This window comes from Lissotriton helveticus, chromosome 12 (genome assembly GCF_964261635.1).
Source record: "Lissotriton helveticus chromosome 12, aLisHel1.1, whole genome shotgun sequence".
Classification (NCBI taxonomy): Eukaryota; Metazoa; Chordata; class Amphibia; order Caudata; family Salamandridae; genus Lissotriton; species Lissotriton helveticus.
Window position 1 is genome coordinate 552,573,967 of NC_136073.1, and position 23,042 is coordinate 552,597,008.

At 49.1% G+C, this 23,042-nt stretch overlaps 1 protein-coding gene and 1 long non-coding RNA gene across 5 annotated transcripts in view; one reads left to right on the top strand and one right to left on the bottom strand.

Moving 5' to 3' along the window:
• ARL2BP (ARF like GTPase 2 binding protein) overlaps positions 1 to 23,042 on the top strand; it is a 284,386-nt gene that overhangs the window by 190,863 nt on the left and 70,481 nt on the right. For all 4 annotated transcript variants that reach the window (XM_078671594.1, XM_078671597.1, XM_078671596.1 and 1 more), the window contains exon 4: positions 19,223 to 19,329. In XM_078671594.1, coding sequence (XP_078527720.1) covers positions 19,223 to 19,329 — 107 coding nt within the window. The remainder of the gene's footprint in view (positions 1 to 19,222; positions 19,330 to 23,042) is intronic.
• The window catches only part of LOC144799960 (uncharacterized), a 315,778-nt gene continuing 293,989 nt past the window's right edge, over positions 1,254 to 23,042 (bottom strand). Inside the window, exon 3 of the long non-coding RNA XR_013603909.1 lies at positions 1,254 to 1,554. This is a non-coding gene — a long non-coding RNA (uncharacterized LOC144799960). The remainder of the gene's footprint in view (positions 1,555 to 23,042) is intronic.

Genomic DNA, 23,042 nt, shown 5'->3' on the forward strand with positions numbered 1-23,042 from the left:
CATACTGCCCCCTTCATGGACATACATTTAAGCTTTAACATGGAAACAGCCTTGCTAGTTGTATTACATCAGCAAAACCTTTAGGGAGCTCTCAAGCTCTGACCTCAAAGGATTCATACTTAGCTTTCCACGAATTCACAGGATTGCTGAAAACAATCCCCTCACTTATTCCTAAGGTTTTGATGCATTTCTATGTTCATGATAAAATAATTTCTGATTTGTAACCAAGATCTCATATTTCCTTGGTTGAAGAAACTCTCTACAACATTTGTTTCCAGGGCTGTAAAAAATGTCCTGGATAGCGCAACAACCTTTCGGAATGTGTGTATTTTTCAGTTTTTGTTGTGAATGTATTATTGACAACAACCAGATGAAAACAACTATTGCCGGGTGGGATGCCTAATGCATATCACATGAGTGGAATGGAAGCTAGTCTGTGGAGAAGTGTGGCTCACTGGTTAGAGGAGGCAGACCTGGAAGCAGGGGTCAGCCCGGGACCAGGGTTCAATTCCCTGCTCGGCGGGGTCTTGAGTCCTAAAATGTCCATGGACTCGACAATTCTCGCTCTGGTGCCTACTCGATTCACGGGTTCACACTCTGCGACTCTGGGCAATAGCTTGCTTAATCTCCACAACGGCCCCTCGCGGTGGGATGCCTGGCTTTCACCTTGCGGATACCCTGCCGGGGTTATCTCACAGGGGAATACCAGGACGGGTTCCCTAAGCAAGCGCTTAGAAACCGCTCGGTGATTTGCGCTATATAAATTCCTGTACATTTACATTTACATTTAGTCCAAAACTTAATTCTCCTTCATCCAAAGCTAAGGCAGCAACTGTGGCTTTCTAGAGGCTTGCCCAAATAGCAGAAATAATGTGTCACCCATGGACTTGGGCAACCCTGCATGTTGTTTATAACTCTTACTCTGTGGATGTGTGTTTCTGTGAATGGCTTTTACCCAGAGACTTCTCCGCAAATCTCTGCTTGTGTGGTGCCAGTTACATGCAGTCTACCATTTCCACTGTTTTTGAGGCTGAGTAATTAGGTTACCATCCTGTTGTGAAGCGAGATGACTGGAACGGTAGAACCCCTTTCTTAGCTATTCTGATACTATTATTTTCCCTTCTTTACAAGCAGCGCCAAGCTCACCCCAGTTAAGCAAATGCCATGTTCCCACGAGAGTCAGAAAAAATACAGGGAAAAACTTTCTGTTGGCATGCTTTAAGTACAGGTATTTACCAAAAACTGTGGTTAAGAACCAAGTGCATCATAATCGTCATGAACATAATGTTTCTTCTGGATACATCTGCCTGTGGATTCCTCACCTTTTAAAATACCCCTTGTGCAGCATTCCACAGACGCTTTCCTCCATAGCTCTCCTACATTGACGAGAAAGTCACAATGGAACGGCTGCGCTCGCGACCCTGCGGAAAGTCATTGGAGCTATAAGAAGATCTCGTCGGCGTGCAGGCGTCAGCTTCCTTTTTTCTGCACTGTCGACGCTTAACAGTTTTTCCAGGGCTCTCCATTTCTGAGTGTTTCATTGTTCACGTTCTCCTGAAATTGAAGCAGTGAAATTGCTACTCAGAAGAAAATTATTGATTCTTTCTGTATTTGCTTTCACTTTTGCCAACAATGGACTCATATTAATTTCAACTAGCCTATCTAGGTCGGCTGTGATCTTGACACCTAAGTACATAACTTCGGGAGCTACTCTTATGTCCTGAAAGTACACCCAGTTATTTTGTATAATTTGTGTTTTTCCTTTATTAAGTGAATATCCTGACACTGCCCCAAAAGCTACAGCCTCCTGTTCAATTTCTGAAATAGCTAACCCTGGCTCTGGGGTAACCACCGCCACGTCGTCTGCATAAGCAAGTGTTTTGTATTCATAGTCATGCAACTTTATCGGGAGAATGTTAGGGTTCCCTTCCAGTCTGCGCAGAAGTGGGTCAAGATATAAGGCAAATAACAGTGGCGAGGCCGGGCAGCCCTGCCGTGTGCCTCGTCTTATACGTATTTCTGCAGTATACCCTCTGTTTATCCTCACCTTCGCCGTAGGTTCTAAGTACAGCGCCTGTATAGCCTTTATATAGCTTGCTCCTACCCCAAACCACTCTAAGGCCTTCCACAGATACCCCCAGGAGACCCTGTCAAAGGCCCTCTCTGCATCCAAGAAGATGGCCGAAGCAGGGTCTCCTGTGGCACCTGCAGCATCTAATATGGTGACCATCTGCCTTATATGTTGTGTAGTCCCCTTCCCGGGTATAAATCTGTGTTGTGTTGTACATACCAGACCCTCAATTACCCTACTTAGTCTTTGTGACAATGCCTTGGAGTAGATTTTTGCATCGGCATTCATAATTGTTATTGGCCTATATGAACCGGGATCCAAATGTGATTTGTTTTTTTTCAAAATTACAATGATGTTTGCTCCGGCCCATGATTGTGGAATATTTTCCCCCCTCTGTGCTTGGCTTAATGTTTCCATCATGTCAATCCCCAGGATATCCCCAAAAATTTTATAGAATTCCGCCGGAATTTGGTCGGGCCCCGCTGCCTTCCCTGAGGGGAGTTTAGTAACAGCATTATGGACTTCTCCCAATGTCAATGGTAGCTCCAGTGCCTCCTTATTCTCCTCACTCAGTTCCTCATGTAAGGTTCCTGATAAGTAGTCCTCTATCTCAGTTTCAACATTCCCCAGATCTTGATCGTATAGATCAGAGTAGAACTCCCTAAATACCTCCCTCACATCCTCTACCTTGGTCACAACTTTTCCCCTTTTATCCTTAATTTCTTTAATTTCTCCAGCTGCCAAATTTTGTCTGATACGGACTGCAAGCATATGACCTACCCTCTCATTAAATTCATAACATTTTTCCTTTTTCATTAAATAGTTACTTGCCGCTTTATTTGCCAAACTTTCGCTGGCCTCTGCTCTTTTCAACTCTATCTCTAATAGAATCTCCTCAAGATGTTCTTGGTTAATGACCGCTTGTATAAGCTGTTGTTCTAGATCCATTAAGTCCTGTAGTCTATTAGCTAATTCGAGTTTTTCATTTTTACTCCTGTGGAGGGTGTAGGCCAGTGTTTCCCCTCTTATTCTTGCATTAAAGGTATCCCATACCACCCCTGCAGATGCAGAGCCTCTATTTACTTCCCAGAATTGTCTAATCCATAGCTTCATTCTATTAAAATAATCTTCTTCCTTGAGTAGCCCTCTTTCAAATGTCCAGTTATATTCTTTATAGATAGCGCTAAGGTTCTGTGGGATAGTTAATATAAGAGGGTTATGGTCTGAAAAAACCCGAGGGAGCCTTTCTATTTTTGAGTCTGGTGCTAAAGAGCTAGAGACCAGAAAATAATCCAGTCTAGCGATAACCTTGTGAGGAGCGGAGTAAAAGGTGCTTCCTGTTCCAATGGGGTTGTTAGTTGACCAAACATCTACCAATGCATTGTTAACCATTAAATTACCAATAGCCCTTCGTGTTCTCTTTTTACGATCACCCTGCATCCCCCCACCCGACAAACCCAGCCCTGATAATCCATTAACATTAAGATCCTCGCAAAATATCACCGGTTCTGCCCACAATGCCAACTCAACATCTAAGAAGTCAAATAATTCAGATTCATCCTCATTAGAGCCGTATACTGATACAATGGTATATCGTCCCCCAGCTATCTCCCCTTCTATCATAGCCCATCTCCCTCCATCATCTTCTTTCTTTTTCTTTACCTGCATAGCTCCTTTTTTCGCGAAAATAGCCACACCTTTTGTTTTTGAGTCTTGCTGTGTACATGCTAAAACTTCATAACCAAGTTGATCCAAAAGATATTTATCCTTTCCCCTCACATGCGTCTCCTGAAGGCATATAACGTCTAGTTTCAATAATCTACACATCGCCGCGACTTTCTGTCTTTTCCCACCATCATTTAGCCCACAAATGTTAGATGGGCCGGATCAATGTAATAAAAATTGTAACATTCCCAAAAATTCTGTATATGTTTAGGTCGATCCCGTTATTCTTTGACAACATATGGTTCAATAAGCTAGAAGCGATCTTGAATAAATTTATTTGGGTTAAAGGGGAGACAAGGAGAGCCTATAGACATCTAACGGTATCCAGAGAAAAAGGCGGCTGGGGGGCACCAGACTTTAGGCTCTATTATTGGGCTGCCGTAATGCAGTATTGTCAGGGGTTGATAGGCGGGGGAGGTACAGAACACACAATGGAAGCCAATACTGGATTTACTAATGTTTACACTACATTACTTGGAGAGGGGGCAGAGAATGGGTTTTTAAACACAACTGACTTTAGTTATTTTAAACATACACGGTTTAAGACGTTAAAGGCGGCCTATAGGGTTTGGAAAGGAATGACAAAAAAATTTGGTCTAGGAAGGTATAATAATTATACAAGACTGTACACAAACTGCTCATTACCGAGGGACATTTTTAGGGACATTACTATGAGGGACTGGCATAACAAGGGTATAGTGAAAATAGGGAATCTGCGGGGCGTGGCTTGCCGGGCGATGATGGCGGTCGCAGCGTTGTAGAGCTCCCGCCTGCCCTGACATAATCCTACCATTTATCCTGACCCCCGAGCCCGCTACCTGCCCTACCTGAGTGGCGATTGTCCCTGGCAGCATCTGGACTTGTCCGGTGAGGCGCGCTGTCCCCCCGGCTGCTCTGGTGAGCCGACATCGGATGTGGAGTGGTGCGGCCTGGGGCCGGCAGGCGGAGCCGGGACCTCAATTTTCGAGGCATCGGCTGGCGGCCGCTGGTCGGACCGGTGGGAAGCCTTCCTGATTGGTGCCTGCGACACCGGAGGTGAAAGGAGCTGCGGCGGTGACCGGTGGAGCGGACTCCCACGCCGGGGTGGCCCCTGGAGGCTCCGGTACCACTGCGGCCTATGCTGACCCCGAGAAGCCGGGGCCTCGATTTTGGAGACGCTGAGCTGACCCGCGCCTGGGAGGTGGTGAGTCGGCGCTGGGTGCCCCTGGGGTTGGTGGACCGAGCTCTTGCCACAGGACGCCATTCGTCGTGAGGAGGGGGTGCCACGGGAGACCCCCCGTGACTGCGGCCCATCTGCATTGTGGGTTGGCCCCCCTTTTGGTGGCGTGGGTCCGGAGGTACAATTCCCTTGCTTGGGACTGAGGCTGCCTGGTTCCCGGGGACGTGACGGAGGGCTCCCCGGACTGCCTTTGCTGTGACGACTGGGGGACCTGGCCCCCGGGGACGCCGGAGTGGTGCTGTGCTCTGCTGGGCCTCTGGACGCCGGGACCTTGAGGTTGGCGGTCCCCGCCTGGCGCGACCGTCTTTGGCTCTCTGTCGGGGGAGCCGACGCTGTGGTCAGTGGCGCGTGGGGTCGAGGGCCCCTCTGCGACTGGACTTTTACGGATCCTGCGGCTGTGCTGGCTGGGCAGTGGATCGGTGGCAGGCAGTGTCCAGTGCAACCTATCCCCGCCAACCTGGGGATCGCGCCTGCTGCCCAGGAGTGGACTGTGGCCTGATCCGACTGCGACACGCGGAGAACTGTGAGTGCCCCCCGATTTGGTGTGTCCACCTGCGGTGTGCAGCTAAGCCCCCGAGTGCATTCTACGTCTACTTTACTGCGGGTGCGGAGGGGTTCGCCCGACTTCCCCTGATCATGACAAGAGGTGGGGGCGGCGCTGGACCCAACAAGCAAGGTCCAATCGACAAGTTTACCGGACCCAGCGGGGGGTCAGGAGCCTCGGGTGGCGGCCAGAACGCGGGACCTGACAACGCGGCCCTGATGGCGGCCATCACGCAATCCAGGGACTCACTGGACGCCAAGATCGGGGCCGTTGGGGCTGATGTCATGCTTCTGCGCCAGGACCTTCAAAACGCGGTTGCTCGCATCACGGAGGCTGAAACCAGGATCACGGGAGTGGAAGATGATGTTGGTGCCCTAAAGAAGAAAGTGGCGGAGATGGACAAGATTCAGAGGGGTCTGGCACTCCGAGTTGAGGATGCAGAAGGGCGAGCGCGCAGGAATAATCTACGCTTCATTGGCTTTCCGGAGGATTGCGAGAAGGGGCCCATAGATGCGTTCTTGACGCGTTGGCTAGAAGGTTGGCTCCCCCCAGATGTCCTCTCGAGCTGTTTTGTGATCGAACGGGCCCACAGAGCCCTGATGCAGAAACCGCCTGTGGGAGAACGACCGCGCCCAATCATCGCAAAAATCCTCAACTTTCACGATAGGGATACCATACTTCGAGAAGCAAGGGCCACGGACGCGTTGCTGTTCGATAATCATAAGGTCATGATTTTCCCGGACTATACCAGACAAGTGCAGCAGCAGCGTCGCTCCTTCCAAGATGCGAAAGCCAAGCTCCGGGGTTTGAAGATTCCTTATTCACTGCTCTACCCGGCCCGTCTACGCGTCGTTTTCCAGTCCAAGACTCACTTTTTCGATACTCCAGAGGCAGTGTATGGTTGGACGGATGAGACTATCCGGCTCCGGCCGAACGCCCAACCGGGCCTGAACCCAGGGCCATCACGTGGATCGTCGCAGGAGAGGAGTGACTCCTCCACTAGGGGTAAAAGACGCGGGAAATCTCGGTCGCGGAGACGCTCCCATTCCGGGGGCGCCCCGCGGGATGGTGTACAGTCCGACACTGATCAGTCCGGGAAAGGGCTTTGATGATCATGAGACCTCCATTTCCTAAGTCAGTTCTCTTTTCATCAGTGGACTATCCGAGAGGCCCGGAGCAACTGCCGCGATGGCCGAGGAACTAACGCCAGGGGTGGTGAGACCCAGACATTGGTTTGGTGGGGCGCTGTTGGTGAGGCCTGATTGCCTCGCCCTGACCGTGTTACAGGTCACTAGTGGTTCATTGGGGCTCGGGGTGTTGACATATGGGCAGCCTTGTCCTCTCACGTTGGGAGGCGGCCCCGAAGGGTAGTTCCCGTTAGTTTGGGGGGTGTAGTGGGATCCATTGGTATGGGTGGTTTTGGGCACTATGTTTTGGGCCCGAAGCTCCCCATGCCGCGACAGGTACTTCAAGGTTTCATGAGGTATAGGGGTGGGGGGAGGCGGAGTGTTGGGTGTTGGGTGGTTTGTGGGGTTGTGTCAGTTGGGGGAGCTGGGGGGGTGTTGGACGGGATGCACGTGATTTTGGCTACAGTGATTTGCATGCTACAGGGTGCCTGGGCTGGGTCCTGGGGCTTTCTGAGACTTTTTCGTCAGGACAATGGCTGATCCCGCACAATTGACACCTACTAGTGGATCTATGAGAATTTTAAGCTGGAATGTGAGGGGGATGTTGGACAAAATTAAGCGTGGGGCAGTGTTGCGCTGGGGCAAGAGAGACTCAGCTGATGTCATGCTATTGCAGGAGACACATATGTTGGGAACAAAGGTGCTAAGCTTACAGCGCTTTGGCTACACTCAAGTGTTTCATGCGGGATTTTCTAGAGGTTCGAGAGGGGTGACCATCCTTATACACAGGAGACTGTCCTATACCCACGAGCGTCATTGGCTGGATCCCCAGGGTCGATATGTCTTTGTCAAAGGGGTGATAGGCGCGGAGCCGGTGGTGTTTGGCTGTGTGTATGCCCCTCCTCCTCTACAATGGTCCCTGGCTGAGCGCCTCTTTGCGTTGTGGGCTGAGATTCCGGACTCTTTGGCTGTGATAGGTGGTGACTGGAACGATGTGGTAGATGTGTGCCTGGATCGGCGAAGGCTGCAGGAAACTGCGGTGGCCACCTCCCCTACTCGCTTGAAGGCGATGGTTGATGGGCTGGGCTGGGTGGATGTCTGGAGGCATTTGCATGCCAGGTCGCGTGAGTACACATATGTCTCTGCTGTGCATGGCTCCTTCTCCCGACTAGACTGTGTGTTTGTGCCGGGGGCCTTTCTTGACAGAGTGAAGCAGGCCGTGATTCAGCCTCGTGGGCTGTCGGACCACTCCCCAGTCGTAGTACAGATCACACTGCACAGGTCGCCCCAGCCGTTTCGGTGGCGGATGTCCTCGTGGCATCTCCAGCAACCAGACTATACTACTCACATGCGCGGAGCGATTGCCCACTACTGGCACGAGAACCTGACTGAGGAGATTGATGGGGTGATGGTCTGGGAGGCCATGAAGCCCACGTTGCGAGGCGTCGACATAGCTTGGTGTGCTGCAGCCCGTCGACGTCGTCGTGAGGCTATAATGGCGGCGTCAGATAGAGTAGGGGTGTTGGAAGCTCGGTGTCGGACTGACGGTAATGGGGTAGCTCTCAGGCTGCTCCTGCAAGCGCAGCAATCTTACGCCTCAGTTTTACTTGACGAGGCGCGACTGGCCTGGCTGGCTACGAGGAGCAGGGTCTACCAATGGGGCGACAAATCTTGCACCATGCTCCATAGATTGTGCCAACAAACACTGCAGCCGGTTACTGTGCCGGGCCTCGTGGACGAAGACGGGTTGGCCATGACGGATCCGGCTGCCATTGCGGCGAGCTTCGCTCGCTATTATGCGATACAATATGCCCCTCGGGACAGTCTCCCGCCGGAGGCTATTGACAAGTTCATCGCTGACCTTCCCCCTCGCGCGATTACAGACGAAGCCAAGACCGCCCTTGATCTCCCCTTGACGGCGGAGGAACTAGGCGATGCATTGGGTCAACTCAACACTGGCAAGGCGCCCGGACCGAGCGGATTTCCCAGCGAATTTTATAACAAATTCCACTTGCGGCTGGGGCCGCATTATAGGCGGGCACTAGAGGCAGCGCGGGAATGTGGTAGCCTGCCGATTGACTGGCGTCAGGCCGAAATTGTGGTTTTTCAGAAACCAGGCAGACCACCCGACAGACACGAGTCATATCGTCCCATATCCTTGATCAACTTTGAGGCCAAATTGTTGGCCAAGGCGTTGGCGAACCGCCTCCTCCCGTATATGGCGGACTTAGTCCACCCGGATCAAGCGGGCTTTATGCCCGGTAGGGCGACGCGTCACAATATCAGGCGCGCGCAGGTGGCCGTCGATGCGATGGGAGCGACGGGAGAACAAGCGGCGCTTCTACTAGCGGACATCGATAGGGCATTCGATTCAGTCAGTTGGACTTATCTCTTCGCTCTTTTGCCACGGCTCAACCTCGGTCCAATTTTTGTCTCGTATGTCCGGCTTCTATACACAGACATCACCGCCTCGGTGCGTGTTTCGGGGGCTGTGTCGGAGAAGTTCCCAGTTGCCAGGGGGACTCGCCAGGGGTGCCCCCTCTCCCCGTACCTTTTTGCCTTGGTCATGGAACCATTGGCCGCGTGGGTGCGCATTGATGCACAACTTCGGGGCTTTGTGTGGGGAGCTGGACTCTCGGACAGGATTGCGTTATACTCAGACGATGTCCTCTTCTTTCTGACAGACCTTCACCGTTCTGGCCCGCGGATCCTAGACATAATGCGTATTTTTGGTGAAGTGTCGGGACTCTTCCTTAACCCGCGTAAATCGACTTTATGGGTGCTGGGCGGGAGATCGGAGGTGTTCCCCTGGGCCTCGGCCTTGCAAGTCGCGGTTGGTGGTCTAAAATACCTGGGAGTTTTCCTGTCTGAATCTGCCGCGGTTGCATGGGAGCGCAATGTGTTGCCGGTGTGGGACAGAGTTCAGTCGGACGTCAAGACCTGGTCTCGCATGCCCCTTAACATCTATGGCAGGTCGGCGATTTTTAAGATGGTCGCCCTCCCTAGACTCCTTTACCAGCTTCAGAACTTCCCATATAGGGTTGACCCACAATGGTTCCGTCGCGTGAATTCGGTACTGGGACGTTTCCTGTGGGCAGGGTGTGCCTCCAGAGTGGCACTGCGGACTTGTTTCCTGTCCACGTACTGTGGTGGTCTCGCTACATCAGACATACTATCCTACTACCAAGCCTCTCATCTGCTGGTTCTGAATGAGTGGTGGTACGGTGGGCGTGATGACCCGGCATACGCCCTGGAACGCTTTCTTATGGGGGATGCCACGCTCCACACGCTGTTATACTCGGCCAGCCGGCGGCGGAAGCTGCCGCAGGCTACTCAGGTGGTTTTCATGCTTTGGAGACAGGTGCTACGTCGTATGGGCTGGTGGGGTCGCCTAACAGCGGAAACGCCACTCTGGAACAATGGCCGGCTCCCTGCACTTGCCTCACTGTCGGGGTTTAGTGGATGGGACTCTATTGGGATCTCGACGCTAGGCCATGTCCTTACTGGGACTACTCTTAAAACCTTTCAAGCCCTTAGCGCCGAATTCGACATGCCCAAGACCCAATTTTTTAAATACTTACAACTGCGTCACGCTCTTGCGCCGAGTCTAGTGGGGTTAGACCAACTCCCAGAATTTAGCCCCGTTGAAGCCAAGCTCTTCATGGGGGATCTGGGGGATAAAAAAGTCTCCAAAATTTATCAAACCTTAATTACTCACTGCTCCTCTTCCCTCTTGTCGTTGAAGGCCTCCTGGGAAGTAGATGTTGGCCCCTTGGATGAGGATGATTGGAGGGAGGCACTGGAGTCCCCCCGTGGGGCAGCCATCGCTGTGAGACTCCGATTTATACAGTTCAAGTACCTGCATCGGGCCTATTACACCAGAGAGAGACTGTGGAAGGCTGGCCTCATTGCCACCCCTGTATGCCTGCGTTGTGGGACGGAGAGCGGTACGCTGCTGCATACTGTGTGGTCGTGTGTGGGTCTGACTCGATTCTGGAGTGGGGTTTGGTCTTGCTTGTCAGAGGTGCTGCAATGGGACCTTCCTCGCACGCCCAGACTAGGTCTTTTACATATCATGGATCAAGTAGGGGGTAACATCTATAAGCGTCACCTCCTTCTGTTGGGCCTGACGGTCGCCAAACGGGATTTGGCAAAGGCGTGGAAGAGTGACCGCGCCCCCCCACTCAGCGCATGGAGGGCGGGACTAGATTTTCTTATGGGACTGGAATTGCCTGTGTTTGAGGCCAGGGGCTGCCCCCGCAAACATTACAAGATCTGGAAGCAGTGGGCAGAATACAGAGACTTGCCATTGGATCCTCCCGTTGACCTGGATGATGGACTGCCTACCGGCAGTGACCTCGGGGCCTAGGTGGCTCCTGGACACCTATTGTGCTTTACACTATATGCTGCAGCTGATGGTGATCACATGCACTGGGTTAGGGTGGGATAAGGGGTGGGTAGTCGGGGGGTTTTTTGGGGTTGTTGGCTGGGGGCGGGACGGTGGGTGGGGGGTTAGTTGAATGTCTAGGCTGTTCATGCATTCTATTATGTGTTTTCCACTGGCAGTGTCCTCATGGCTATGGAGTACTGTATGTATGATTTGCCTGAAACCCTTAATAAACACAGTTGTGAAAAAAAAAAAAATAGGGAATCTGCTTGACAGCCAGGGGAATATGCTACAGTTTGGGGTGTTACAAACGAAATTCGGGTTAAAGCACCAAAGTTTCTATAAATATCTCCAAACCAGAAGTTTCTTAATGCAAAAGCAGGGCGGTCGGGCAGGGTTGGGTCAATGTAGAGTCATGGAATACATAGAAACTGCTAACAAATGCACGATAAGACAGCTATACGCCGAACTGAAGGATAGTAAAACTGATGAAAGGGGGAAATATGCACAAAAATGGTCAGAAAAACTGGGGTCAGGGCTAGAAAACTTTCAGTTATCCTTGGATCTGGGCAGAACGGTGCTATGCTCAGCTACCCTGCAATCACAACACTTTAAGACAGTGTTCTCATTATATCACACCCCGGCTAGAATCGCCCAGTGGGGCGGTACAACCGGAATAACATGCCCCCGTTGCGACTCAAGTGAAGCAGATATTGTACATATGTTTTCGCAGTGTCCTCAATTGTTCACCTTGAAAAAGGCTATTGAAGAGTTTTTGGATAAGTCACTTAGGATTAAGATAAAACTTACAGATGAATTAATTATTTTGGGGGTAGGGGACACGGCAGATGTTCTGCCAGTAGAATTTATTTTTGTTTCACTTGCGGTTTATCGCATATGTATAGCAAGAAACTGGTTGGACAAGGCTCCCCCCCCGTTTCAAGTTTGGATCGCAAGCCTTCTGTCTATGTACAATCTAGAAAAAGCAATATATGCTAGGAAAGGTAGGAGAGCTAAGTTATTAGGTAACAGAATATGGCAACCTATTACAAGGTGGAAAAATAACAGGTTAAATCTAGGATAATGGATGGAAGGCTGTCATAATACCCTATAGATGCTGTTTCTCTTTCTTTTGTTTTGTTATATTGTAATGGGTAGTACATATCGCTCATATGTTTGGTGTATTCCGTATGTCACAATGTAACAGAGCAATGCTGTAATGTATGCAACCACTTGCGAAACTGTTGTGTGCTGTAACATATACAGGAATATGCGGAAAACATTTTTTTAGAAAATGTTTAATAAAAATATTAAAAACAAAAAAAAAAAGAAATTGCTACTCAGAAGAAATCTGGTTTCAAACCTTGTAGGGAATGAAGGTGTCATATGTCCATCATGGACCCCCATGATGATTGTCTTTGGTGCCTGTCGTCGGACCACGACGTCTACGGATGTTCATCGTGCCAACGCATGAATCCAAAAACCCTCAAAGAGAGGAATGCCAAGTTGTTCATGGCCAGGGTGAAAAAGCAGAATAGGTGCCGAAGAAGAAGAAGAACGGGATCTATGTCCAAGTCACCGACTCTACACACCTCAAAGTCATTGAGGAAGCACAAGAAGAAGCGGCGTCATGGTTCCAGACATTGTTCTTCTAAAGATAAGTCACCGAAGTCGGGGTCCCTGGTACTACGGCGTCACACAAAGGATTAATTCTCACTTTCCGCTTTGCCTCAGGTGACTCTAGTATACTCTGTGGCAACGAGAGGCTCTCAATGCCCAGGGAAGCGTCTCCTTCGCCTCCACCCACTCCGCCTCAGGCTCCAGTGTGTCCGGCACCGCAGCCGGAACCAGTCTTACAGCCTCAAGTGATTCCTGAACAGGCGGTACCAGACCCGTACCTACCCTTTCCAGCCCCAGGTAAGGATCCTTCACATTTCTTGAATGTGATGTATGGCATGTTCGCCATGGTGGCTAACCCTACTGGTGCACCTGTTGGCCCCATGGGACCGCTGTCTTTCATCGTAGGAGGCTTACCATCTTATTTTGCACAGGCACCTTTCATGCCGTTTTTGCCGAAGATGTGGCTGGTTGGCCTCTCCCAACGCCGAGGTACTCAACGCCGGTGGAATCCCCAGAGGAAAGAATGGAGTGTTCTCCGATGCGATCTGGCAGCGTTTCAGCCTCTCCTGGCGCCTTCAGCTATCCCTGTGGAGCCTCCACCAACACCAGCCCCAACGTCACCGGCACTGCGTCTGGCACCGCTGACGCCGATACCCAAGTTGAGATCTAGAAGGGAGGCACAGAGGCTTCTGAAGGAGGAAGAATTCCAGAAGCCACCGGAGGAGACTGAAGAGGGGGAAATTATTGATCCCATGCAAGAGTTTGAGGGACTACAGGAGGCTAGTGGGTTAGATACTTCTCCGGAGTGGAAACTCACTTCTCCCAAATGCCTTCCTTCGCATAAAGTCTCTTCTTACCACTCATAAGGAAGGCGGCGGATCTACTGGACTTGCAGTTGCCTACTGTGGATATCATGTCATACATCCTGGCAGAGGTTCTTCACTCTCCTTCTTCTGGGACAGAGCCTCTGCTCCCATTTAATGAGGCTTTGATGGACCCAATCTTAGAAGTATGGCAGAAGCCTATGACTGGCCCTGCTGTGTGCAGATCAGTGGCAAAAAGGTACAAAGTAGCACCTGGAGATCCAGCTTTCCTATCTACGCATCCATTACCTGAGAGCTTAGTAGTTCAGGCTTCTTGCTCTACAAAGCAGTCTTCTGGCCCTTTTCCATCCACGCCTGGAGATAGGGAATCTAAGAGTATGGAACAATCAGCTCGGAAGGTGTTTTCCCCAGCCAGTAAGGCATTAAAATCGAAAAATGCAACATGCCTACTGGGAGGCTACATTCACGCTTTGATGGATTTGGCTAAGTAGGTGACCCTAAGCTTCCAGAGGACGTTCAGGGCCATTTTGCGGAGGTTCTGGCAGACACTGAAGCTGCGAACCATCTGGTCGTTTAATCTGGGCTTGACACAGCTGACTATGTTGCTAGGGTGATGGATTCCTCAGTGACAACTAAAAGTCACGCCTGGCTCAGGGGGTCTGGCTTTTCTCCAAATATGCAGGCCACCCTTTTGAACTTGCATTTTGATGGCTCTTGTCTCTTTGGTACTCCAGCAGACTCAGCGCTGCAGCACTTTAAGGATAGCAGGGCAACAGCTAGATCGTTAGGCCTTCAGTACCAGCCTAGAGGCTTTGGCTACTGTAGATTTCGAGGGTTTGGCAAGGCTATGCCCTTTCGGGCCCGGCAGCAACAGGCGAACACTCTGTATAGATCATACAGAGGGAAAGGTAGAAGTCACCGGCAAAACTCAGCTCACCAACAAGTCTCCTCCTCCTTTCCTGTGTCCCCAACTGGTGCAGCAGGGAAGCAGCTCTAGATCCCCTATCTTAGATCATGTTGGTCCCGTTGGAGGTCGGGTGTCCCATTGTCTATGAAATTGGAGATCAGTTACATCAGATCTCTGAGTGTTGGATCTTGTAGAAAATGGTTACACCCTTCCTTTCTGGGAGTTTCCCCCTCCTTTCCCCCCTCCCCATGGCTGGTGCTCGGAGGACCATCTGTTGCTCCTGCAACAAGACATTCTGTCTTTACTAAAGAAAATTGCAATAGTTGTTCCGGAGCAGGAAAGGGGTCAGGAATGTTACTCCCGGTATTTCCTGATCCCCAAAAAGGATGGGCCATTGAGATATGTCCTAGAACTCAGGATCTTGAATTTTTACCTCAAACAGGAGAAATTCAAGATATTGACCCTAGCTCCGGTTCTTCTGGCTCTGCAGCACGAAGACTGGATGGTGTTGATCGATTAACAGGATGCAGATTTTCACATTCCCATCCTGAGGTTGCATCAGAAGTATCTCTGTTTTACCCTGGGATCTCAACACAACCAGTTTGCGGTCCTTCCGTTCGATGTTGCATCTGCTCCACGGGTGTTCGCGAAGGTGATGGCGGTGGTAGCGGCACATCTCAGAAGATCGGGATGCCTGTTTTCCCCTATCTGGACGGCTGGCTGCTCAAAGGAAAGGCGCCTGAGATGGTGCTGCATCATCTGCCGTAACAACACAGCTGTGGTTCGACTTGGGTTTTTCGATAAATGTAGCTAAATCTCACCCGGTGCCCTCTCAGCGCAACCTGTTCATAGGGGCAGTACATGACACTATGAGTCATGCTTTTCTGCCTCCTCAGAGGATTCTAGACAATCAGGCTATGGTTCAAATTTTTCAAGATGGAGCGACTGTTCCAGTCCTAAAGGTCTTACGCCTGCTCGGTCTATTCGCTTCCTGCATACTGTTGGTGAACCATGCACACTGGCGCATGAGTGCTCTCCAGTGGTGCCTCCGCGGGCAGTGGTTTCAACACAACAGAAATCTCAGGGAGGTGGTCAGAATCTCCAGAGACACTGCAGCAGAGCTGTTATGGTAAGTTGTTTCAAACAACCGGCCTCAAGGGAAGCCGTTTCAACCTCCTTCTCCAGTGGCCACAGTGATAACGGATGCCTCCACTCTAGGGTGGGGAGCTCATCTGGGGGATCTGGAGGTTAAGGGCCTTTGGTCTCCATAAGTGAAGTAGTGTGGCTCACTGGTTAGAGGCGGCAGACCCGAGAGCAGAGGACGGCCCGGGACCAGGGTTCGATTCCCGGCGCGGCAGGTTTCTGGACCAGGGTCAGCGGACTCGATAATTCTCTCGCCTCGGTGCCCACTCTGATCAGCGTTCACACTCGGCAACTCTGGGCATTAGCTTGCCTCATCTTCACTAACGGCCCCACCAGACCGCCGGGGATGCCTGGTCTCACCCTGGAGATACCCATTAAGGGACCATCTCTCAGGGAAGCCAGGAAGGGTTTCGCAGCGGTCGAAGCGCCTTGGGACCCTACGGGTAAGTAGTGCGCTATATAAATGCCTATACATACATACATACATAAGACAAATTGCTTCACATCAATCTTCTAGAATTGCGGCCAATACGTTTGGCTGTCAAGGCTTTTCTTCCCTCCCTTCACGGTCAGTCAGTTCAGGTCCTGACGGGGCAATACTTCTGCGATGTGGTACACAAACAAACAGGGAGGAGTAGGGTTGTATCGTCTCTGCAGAGAGGCGCTGCAACTCTGGTACTTGGCTCATGACCATCAGATTTGTGTTGATTGTGAATCATCTGACCGGGGTGCTGTGTGGACCGTCTCAGTCTGCAGATCTCAGACGATCACGAGTGGCGTCTTTATCCGGAGGTGGTCCATCACATTTTCAGAATGTCGGGGTTTCCTCAGTTGGACCTGTTTGCCACTCATGAGAACGCGCTTTGCCCGTTGTTCTGCAGTTCCCAGTATCTGATGCGGGGAACGTTGGGGAGCGCATTTCAGCTAGATTGGGGCTTACAGCTTCTTTACGCGCATCCTCCCATACCCTTGATTCCTCAAGTTCTGAGGAAGATTTGCCAGGACCAGGCCCAAGTCATATTGATTGCTCCAAATTGGCCAAGAAGGGTGTGGTACACAGAACTCCGTTACCTCTCATTGCACCCTCTGCTCCGTCTCCCTCTCAGGGAAGACCTCCTCTCGCAGGGGCAGGTTCTACACCCCCACCTCCAGAGCTTGTACCCCCATACCTGGGGATTGAATGGGACATCCTGAGTTCATTCTCTCTTCCACCAGATGTTATTAGCCAGGAGACACTCCACCAAATCTGTTTATTCTGGTAGGTGGGCCAAGTTTGTTAAATGGTGTGGAGAGAGATCAATTGATCCTTTGCAGGTCTGTCTGTCTGATATTCAGAGTTTCTCTGTTTCCCTGGCTCATCAGGGTTGTGCAGTGGCTACTGTTAAGGGCTACTTGTCTGCTTTTCTTTGCTTACCAGACCAACACTCTTTGTTTAAGTCTCCCATAGTCATGAGATTCATTAAGGGTCTCATTAACAAGTTTCCTCCCACTCCATTTATCATGCCTTGAATGTAATCCTTACTTTCTTGATGGGGTCCCCCTTTGAACCACTGCATAGTTGTCTATTGAGATTTCTAGCATTTAAGACAGTTTTTCTGATTGCGATTACTTCTGCCAGGGGGGTTAGTGAGCTGCAGGCCCTTAGCTCTAAGCCTCCTTTTACCTCAATTCAAGCAGGTAAGATGGTTCTTAGTACCAGAGCTGCGGTCCTGGCTAAGGTGGTCACTCCCTTCCACTTAGGGCAATCTATCACTTTACCCACTTTCTATCCTCCCCCTCACCCTTTTAGGAGGAGGAGAGACTTCACCGCCTGGACCCTAAGAGTGCGGTCAGCTTCTACCTGGACAGGACTAAAGACTTCAGGTTGGATGACCAACTCTTCATCCGATATATGGGCATGATTAAGGGCAATGCTGTCCACAAGAGAACTCAGTCCAGGTGGATCATCCTCTGTATCAAGATCTGCTATGCCTTGGCAAAGAAGTAGCTTCCTGAAGGTATTTGAGCTCATTCCACCAGAGCTAAGTCTTCGTCTGCGGCTTTGGCTAGAGGTGTCCCTGTTGTTGACATCTGCAAGGTGGCAGCTTTGCCTCCCTCCACACTTTTGCAAAGCATTACTGCTTAGACTCAGAGGTGAAGAGGGATGGTCCCTTTGCACGTTCTGTGCTGCAAGAGTTTTTGGTATAGATAGGCGGGCACCCTGCTCTGGGAGCAGGACTGCTTAGGGATTCAATTCAAAAGATGAGGAATCCACAGGCAGATGTATCCATCAAAAGAATAAGTTACTTACCTTTGGTAATGTTTTTTCTGGGGGATACAGCATCTGCCTGTGGATTCCTCACTGACCCACCCGCTCCCTGTTGCCTGCCTGTTTATTCCCAAAAAGGTATTGGCATGAAATTCATGTATTTTACTGTTATTCAAAATATAATGGTTGTCACTAGGAAATGTCTATATTTTTGAATTTTCAGTTTCTCTTGTTCTTTTAATCGCATACTGTGTATACTTGAGGAAATGGTGTGTACTTGTGAAATGTTGTCGGTTCACCCGTTCGCCTTGAAGGCACAGAAAAAATGGGTGGAACTGACGTCAACACACCAACGAGGTCTTCTAATGGCTCTGATGACGTCGCGAGCAGAGCCGTTCCATTGTGCTTTCCTCATTGACGTGGAGAGCTATGGAGAAAAGTTTCCATGGAATACTACACAAGGGGGAATTCAAAAGGTGAGGAATCCACAGGCAGATACTGTATCCACCAGAAAAAGCATTACCAAAGGTAAGTAACTTGTTCTTCTGGTGGCAAGGGAGACTGTAACCAAATTGGCACCCCAGTCCTCGAGTCTTTTTCCTTGATGATCACTCGTTTTTAACAGATAATGGTATCTTATCACAGCTGAGAGACATCAAGAACTCCACACAGATCTAAGCTGATTAGAACTTCCCTGGAGTCGATCATGCTGTAGCTGGGTGTGTTAAAATGTTCAACTGGTTTTCTGGCGATTTTCTGTTCATAAAGGTAAAGCCTTGTTTTTCTAAGGGGGTAAGTGTATTGCCTCAGTATTCATAGACTCCAACATACACAAATCCTTCACAAGTGCAGTTGTTTCAAGAGCTCTTAACAGTTTGCATATAAAGACCTACAGAGAAAAACAAGATGACAGATGTATTACTTGAGATGTCTGTATTGTTTTTTAAATCTGTGTTTCCTTATGTTATTTATGATAAGAGATGATTCTAAAGGAACATTTGCTTTCAGGCTCATGTCGAAGTAATTATATAACTTATTGAGTGTAAAGATTACCCAGAGACGTTTTGGCGCTATAGTGACCAGGTCAGATATGCCATACGCTTCTACTGACAGAGCATCCAAGTTTTAGTGATTTCCGAGTTTCTATGTTGCTAGTGGTGTGAGGCTAAGTCATATGTATAGTATGATTTACGGTTCCTCCCCTAGGTTTTCATCTATTCTTAAAAGGGAGGATTTGTCTCGTACTTTGACATAAAGTCTTTGTCCACTAAGCACAGCCATTAATGTTATATTGCCCCAAGCAACATGCTATGTTCATAGAATCATAAAATTGGTGCTAATTATTTTGTTAAATTATAAGTTTTTATGTTCATTGAAATGTTGAATTTGGTTGTTTTTGTAATGTAGATGAAGAATTCCAACTGCTGCAAAGAACATTTATGGATAAATATTACTGTGAGTTTGAAGATACAGAAGAAAACAAACTAGTCTACACCTCCATATTTAATGAATATGTAGGTATAAAATACTTTTTTGTGCTTTTCTGTGACTGACTGGTAGGCCTTAACACATCACACTTTGTCTTTGTCAGCAAATATTTTCAAATTGGTTTGAGTTATCTTCAGCAGCTAGCGAGAATATGGATGTCCTTCTCTCCCGTCATTCAGGCCCACAGGTTCAGTAAAACGTATATTTTAAAATAAAATTAAGCGTTTAAAATAAAACCTTTACTTGCAGAAATAGCAAGCCAAACTGTCCAGGGTGTGGAATTCCTATGCTTGATGCCCACTACATATTGTTTGGAATCCATGTCAACATTTCATGTTTAGTTTGCCCACTGTACAAGTAGGCCCAGCTCCTTCCTGAACAAAGCCTTTGACCTCCAGTTAAAAGTATCACACACTGTATGAATCTGTGGAAAAGGATTGTCTGTCACTAAGGCAAGGTTTGTTTCTGTATGTGTACGTTGTCCAAATGTTAGCACATGATTCCTTAATGCAATTCCCTTACTATTTCGGCGAGCTCTCTACGGAAATGTAGTGAGATGTGAGTTCAGCTTGCAGTACTGACAGTGATTCCAGTGTAAAAAAAGTGTACACGTTTGCCTAATTTACCAGTTGGAAGCTTTTTATAAAGCTCCCTGATTATATGGAAATACATAAGTATGAAAACAAGACTGGTGATTACTTGTCTTCAAAATAAAATGTATACACAAATAATTGCAACTTGAAAAAGTTTTGCTATGCTATTGTTAAAATTAAATAAATCCCTCAGGGCATTTAGGAAAACGTGTTTGATGCATCCTAATATTTTTAAAACTATTATTAATGGGGAATCAGTGTAAAACCCTTCTGGGCAACAGGAAAAGAAATGAGGGGGCTCACTAAAAGAAAATCACCAAAAACCATTCACAGGTATGTTTATTTCTCTGCAGTAAATGCAGATTTATAACTTTTAGAAATTAAGATTTTACGGATGTATACCTGGAAATTATATTCCCTGCAAATGTCAGGATTCCATTTTCGCATGAGCAGATCTTCTTACATACATTTGCTAATGCAAAAATCTGCAGAGCAATTGCAAATTCCCTATCCCTAGTTACCCTGTTTTCCATCACCCTGGAAACAGTTTTACAGTTGCCCTTGTCAGGAGTACATTTCCAGGTTGTTTCCAGTGTGGGGAGAGATTGAAGAGGAATTGGTGAATACCCTTAAAGATATTGGATTGTGGATGTGCAGAGAGTCACTGGGCATTCCAACAATGAAGCTTTCGCTTCTAGCCGACTGAGCCCCTGTATGTAGATTTGGTTAAAGATGGCAAAACCTGAGAATTGCTTGAATCTAAACGTTGTTGCAATATGAGCCTTAACATAATCCCTCGAACAACTAGATATTTAATAAAATTCCATTCCAAACCCCTGCTGTAACACCAAGGCTGGGGTGATCACTCAAGTCTATTCACCTCCTACCATAAATTCAATCTTGATGCATGTTTGCTGATACATCTACCAGCAGTCATGGTTAACCCCTTCAGTGCTGGCCACGTTCAGCCGACGTCGCGTGCACTACCTCGGTAGTGCTGCGCACGTCCGCTGAACGTTCCGACCCCGCCCGCGCAATAGAACGTTCCGCACCACGCGGAACGTTCAGCGCAGCGGAGGGGTTACAACCTAGTATCCAGACATCACTTTTTAGGTCTCGCGTGGCGTACTGCGCACATGCGCAGTCGAGCTCGCGAGATTTAATGTTTTTAGGAGTACTTCACTAGCGAGGGTTAAGCCCTGCCCCTCTTCTCCATTGGCTGGCGTCCTAAAACAGTGGCCAGCCATTGGAGAAGAGGTCCTAGTGACGTTCTTCTTTCTCTGTAAGCCCCGTCCTTTTCAGACTGGCTTACTTGACTTATGTTTGTGGTAAAAGCTTTCTTATCTTCTTTAAGGGGCCATCTGTTTTGCACCATAAAGAAGATAAGAAAGCTTTTACCACAAACGTAAGGCCTCTTTCCCCTTTGTCACGGACCCTGACGCTGTTTCCGATCATCGCTGGACCAGGACCACGAGGCGAGTTTGGAGCACCGCGCTGCCTGATACAGCCCCCCCCCCCATCCTACTGTTTAATGGCAGCGCGGTTTAGCCAAATATGAGGCATTTAATTGGATCATGTGCGACCTGGCCCCCAGGTTAGGCCGGTTTTCATCAGGCCGCCGATTTGTATGGAGTGGGGGCGGGCCTTGGGCACGGAGAGCACAGTGGGGACCCTACCCCTTTCATCCCCAGACTTCATGCTCCCTGCTGCAAGCAAGTGTCCCCGATAGTGGTGGGGCCTACCCCCAGGGCAGGCCTGTTTTCGAAGAAGCTCCCGAGTTCGGGCTCGGCGAGTGGCCAGCCTCCCAGCCCCCCACCCCCCCACCCCTACCGCTCTGAGCGTTGTACTATGATGTCGTGTGGTCTGGCATCCCGATTGTAATTATGCCCCCGAATTTTTGGTATGGATCGGGGTGGGAGGAGGCCTCGGGCTCGGCGAGCGAGGCCCATGCTGCATCCAACCCAGAACCCCCACCTCCCCCCCACCGCCGCGAGAGCTGGTCCCGTAAAACTTGCACCAACATACACACCCCATGCCTCACGGCACACTGTGCTTGCACCAACACACACACACCCCGTGACTGATGGCACACCGCACTTGCACCAACATACACACACATGCCTCACAGCACACTGCGCTTACACCAACATACACTCCCCATTTCTCACGGCACACTGTGCTTACACCAATATTCACTGATGCCTAAGGGAACACTGCGTTTGCACCACCATACACACCATACCTCATGGCACACTGCACTTGCACCAACACACAGATCCCATGTCTCGAGGCATGCGGTGCTTGCACCAGCACACACCCCGTGATTCATGGCACACTGGGCTTGCACCAATAATCACTCGTGCCTCATGGCACACTGTGCTTGCACCAGCCACACACACTATGCCTCATGGCACACTGCGCTTGCACCAACACACAGACCCCATGTCTGAAGGCATGCGGTGCTTGAACCAGCGCATACACCCCATGTCTCAAGGCACACTGCGCTTGCACCAGCACACACCCCGTGACTCACAGCACACTCTGCTTACATCAGCTCACACTCCTGACTCACGGCACACTGTGCTTGCACTAATAATCACTCATGCCTCATGGCACACTGTGTTTGTTCTAAGAATATGTTAGTTGTGATGGAAAATTAAATGGTATGCTTAACACATGGACAATTGAAAACATTGAGCTTTTAATTTATATCAGACAATCTTGAGTATTTCCACATGTATCTGATTCAAGAGTATGATTGAACCTGACCATTTTAGGGTCTTGATAAATAAGAACTTAAGTTTATGAATTTGAGTGAAATGAAAGGGTGCTTCTCTTTCAAAGGCTGTTTTCCACTCCTTTTCTTCTACTATGATTAGTTGTTTAGTATGTCCTTATGTAATTGTCAGTAATTAAACATTTCCTTGTGAACGTTTGTTCTTTTGATAACTGACTGGCATTTTCCCTGTGTTAAGTGTTAGCGTTTTTTATTTAATGAAACTGTGAGTGGGGTGCTTAGTAAAGCAAAGGCTTTGATGACCTATTTGCTAGATGTAAAACAGTCTACTCTCCTGAAATATCTGTCCCTTAATTCTTTTTTTTTTTTGCAAAACGTCAGGCATTTTAACAATGGTGCAGAAAAGTAC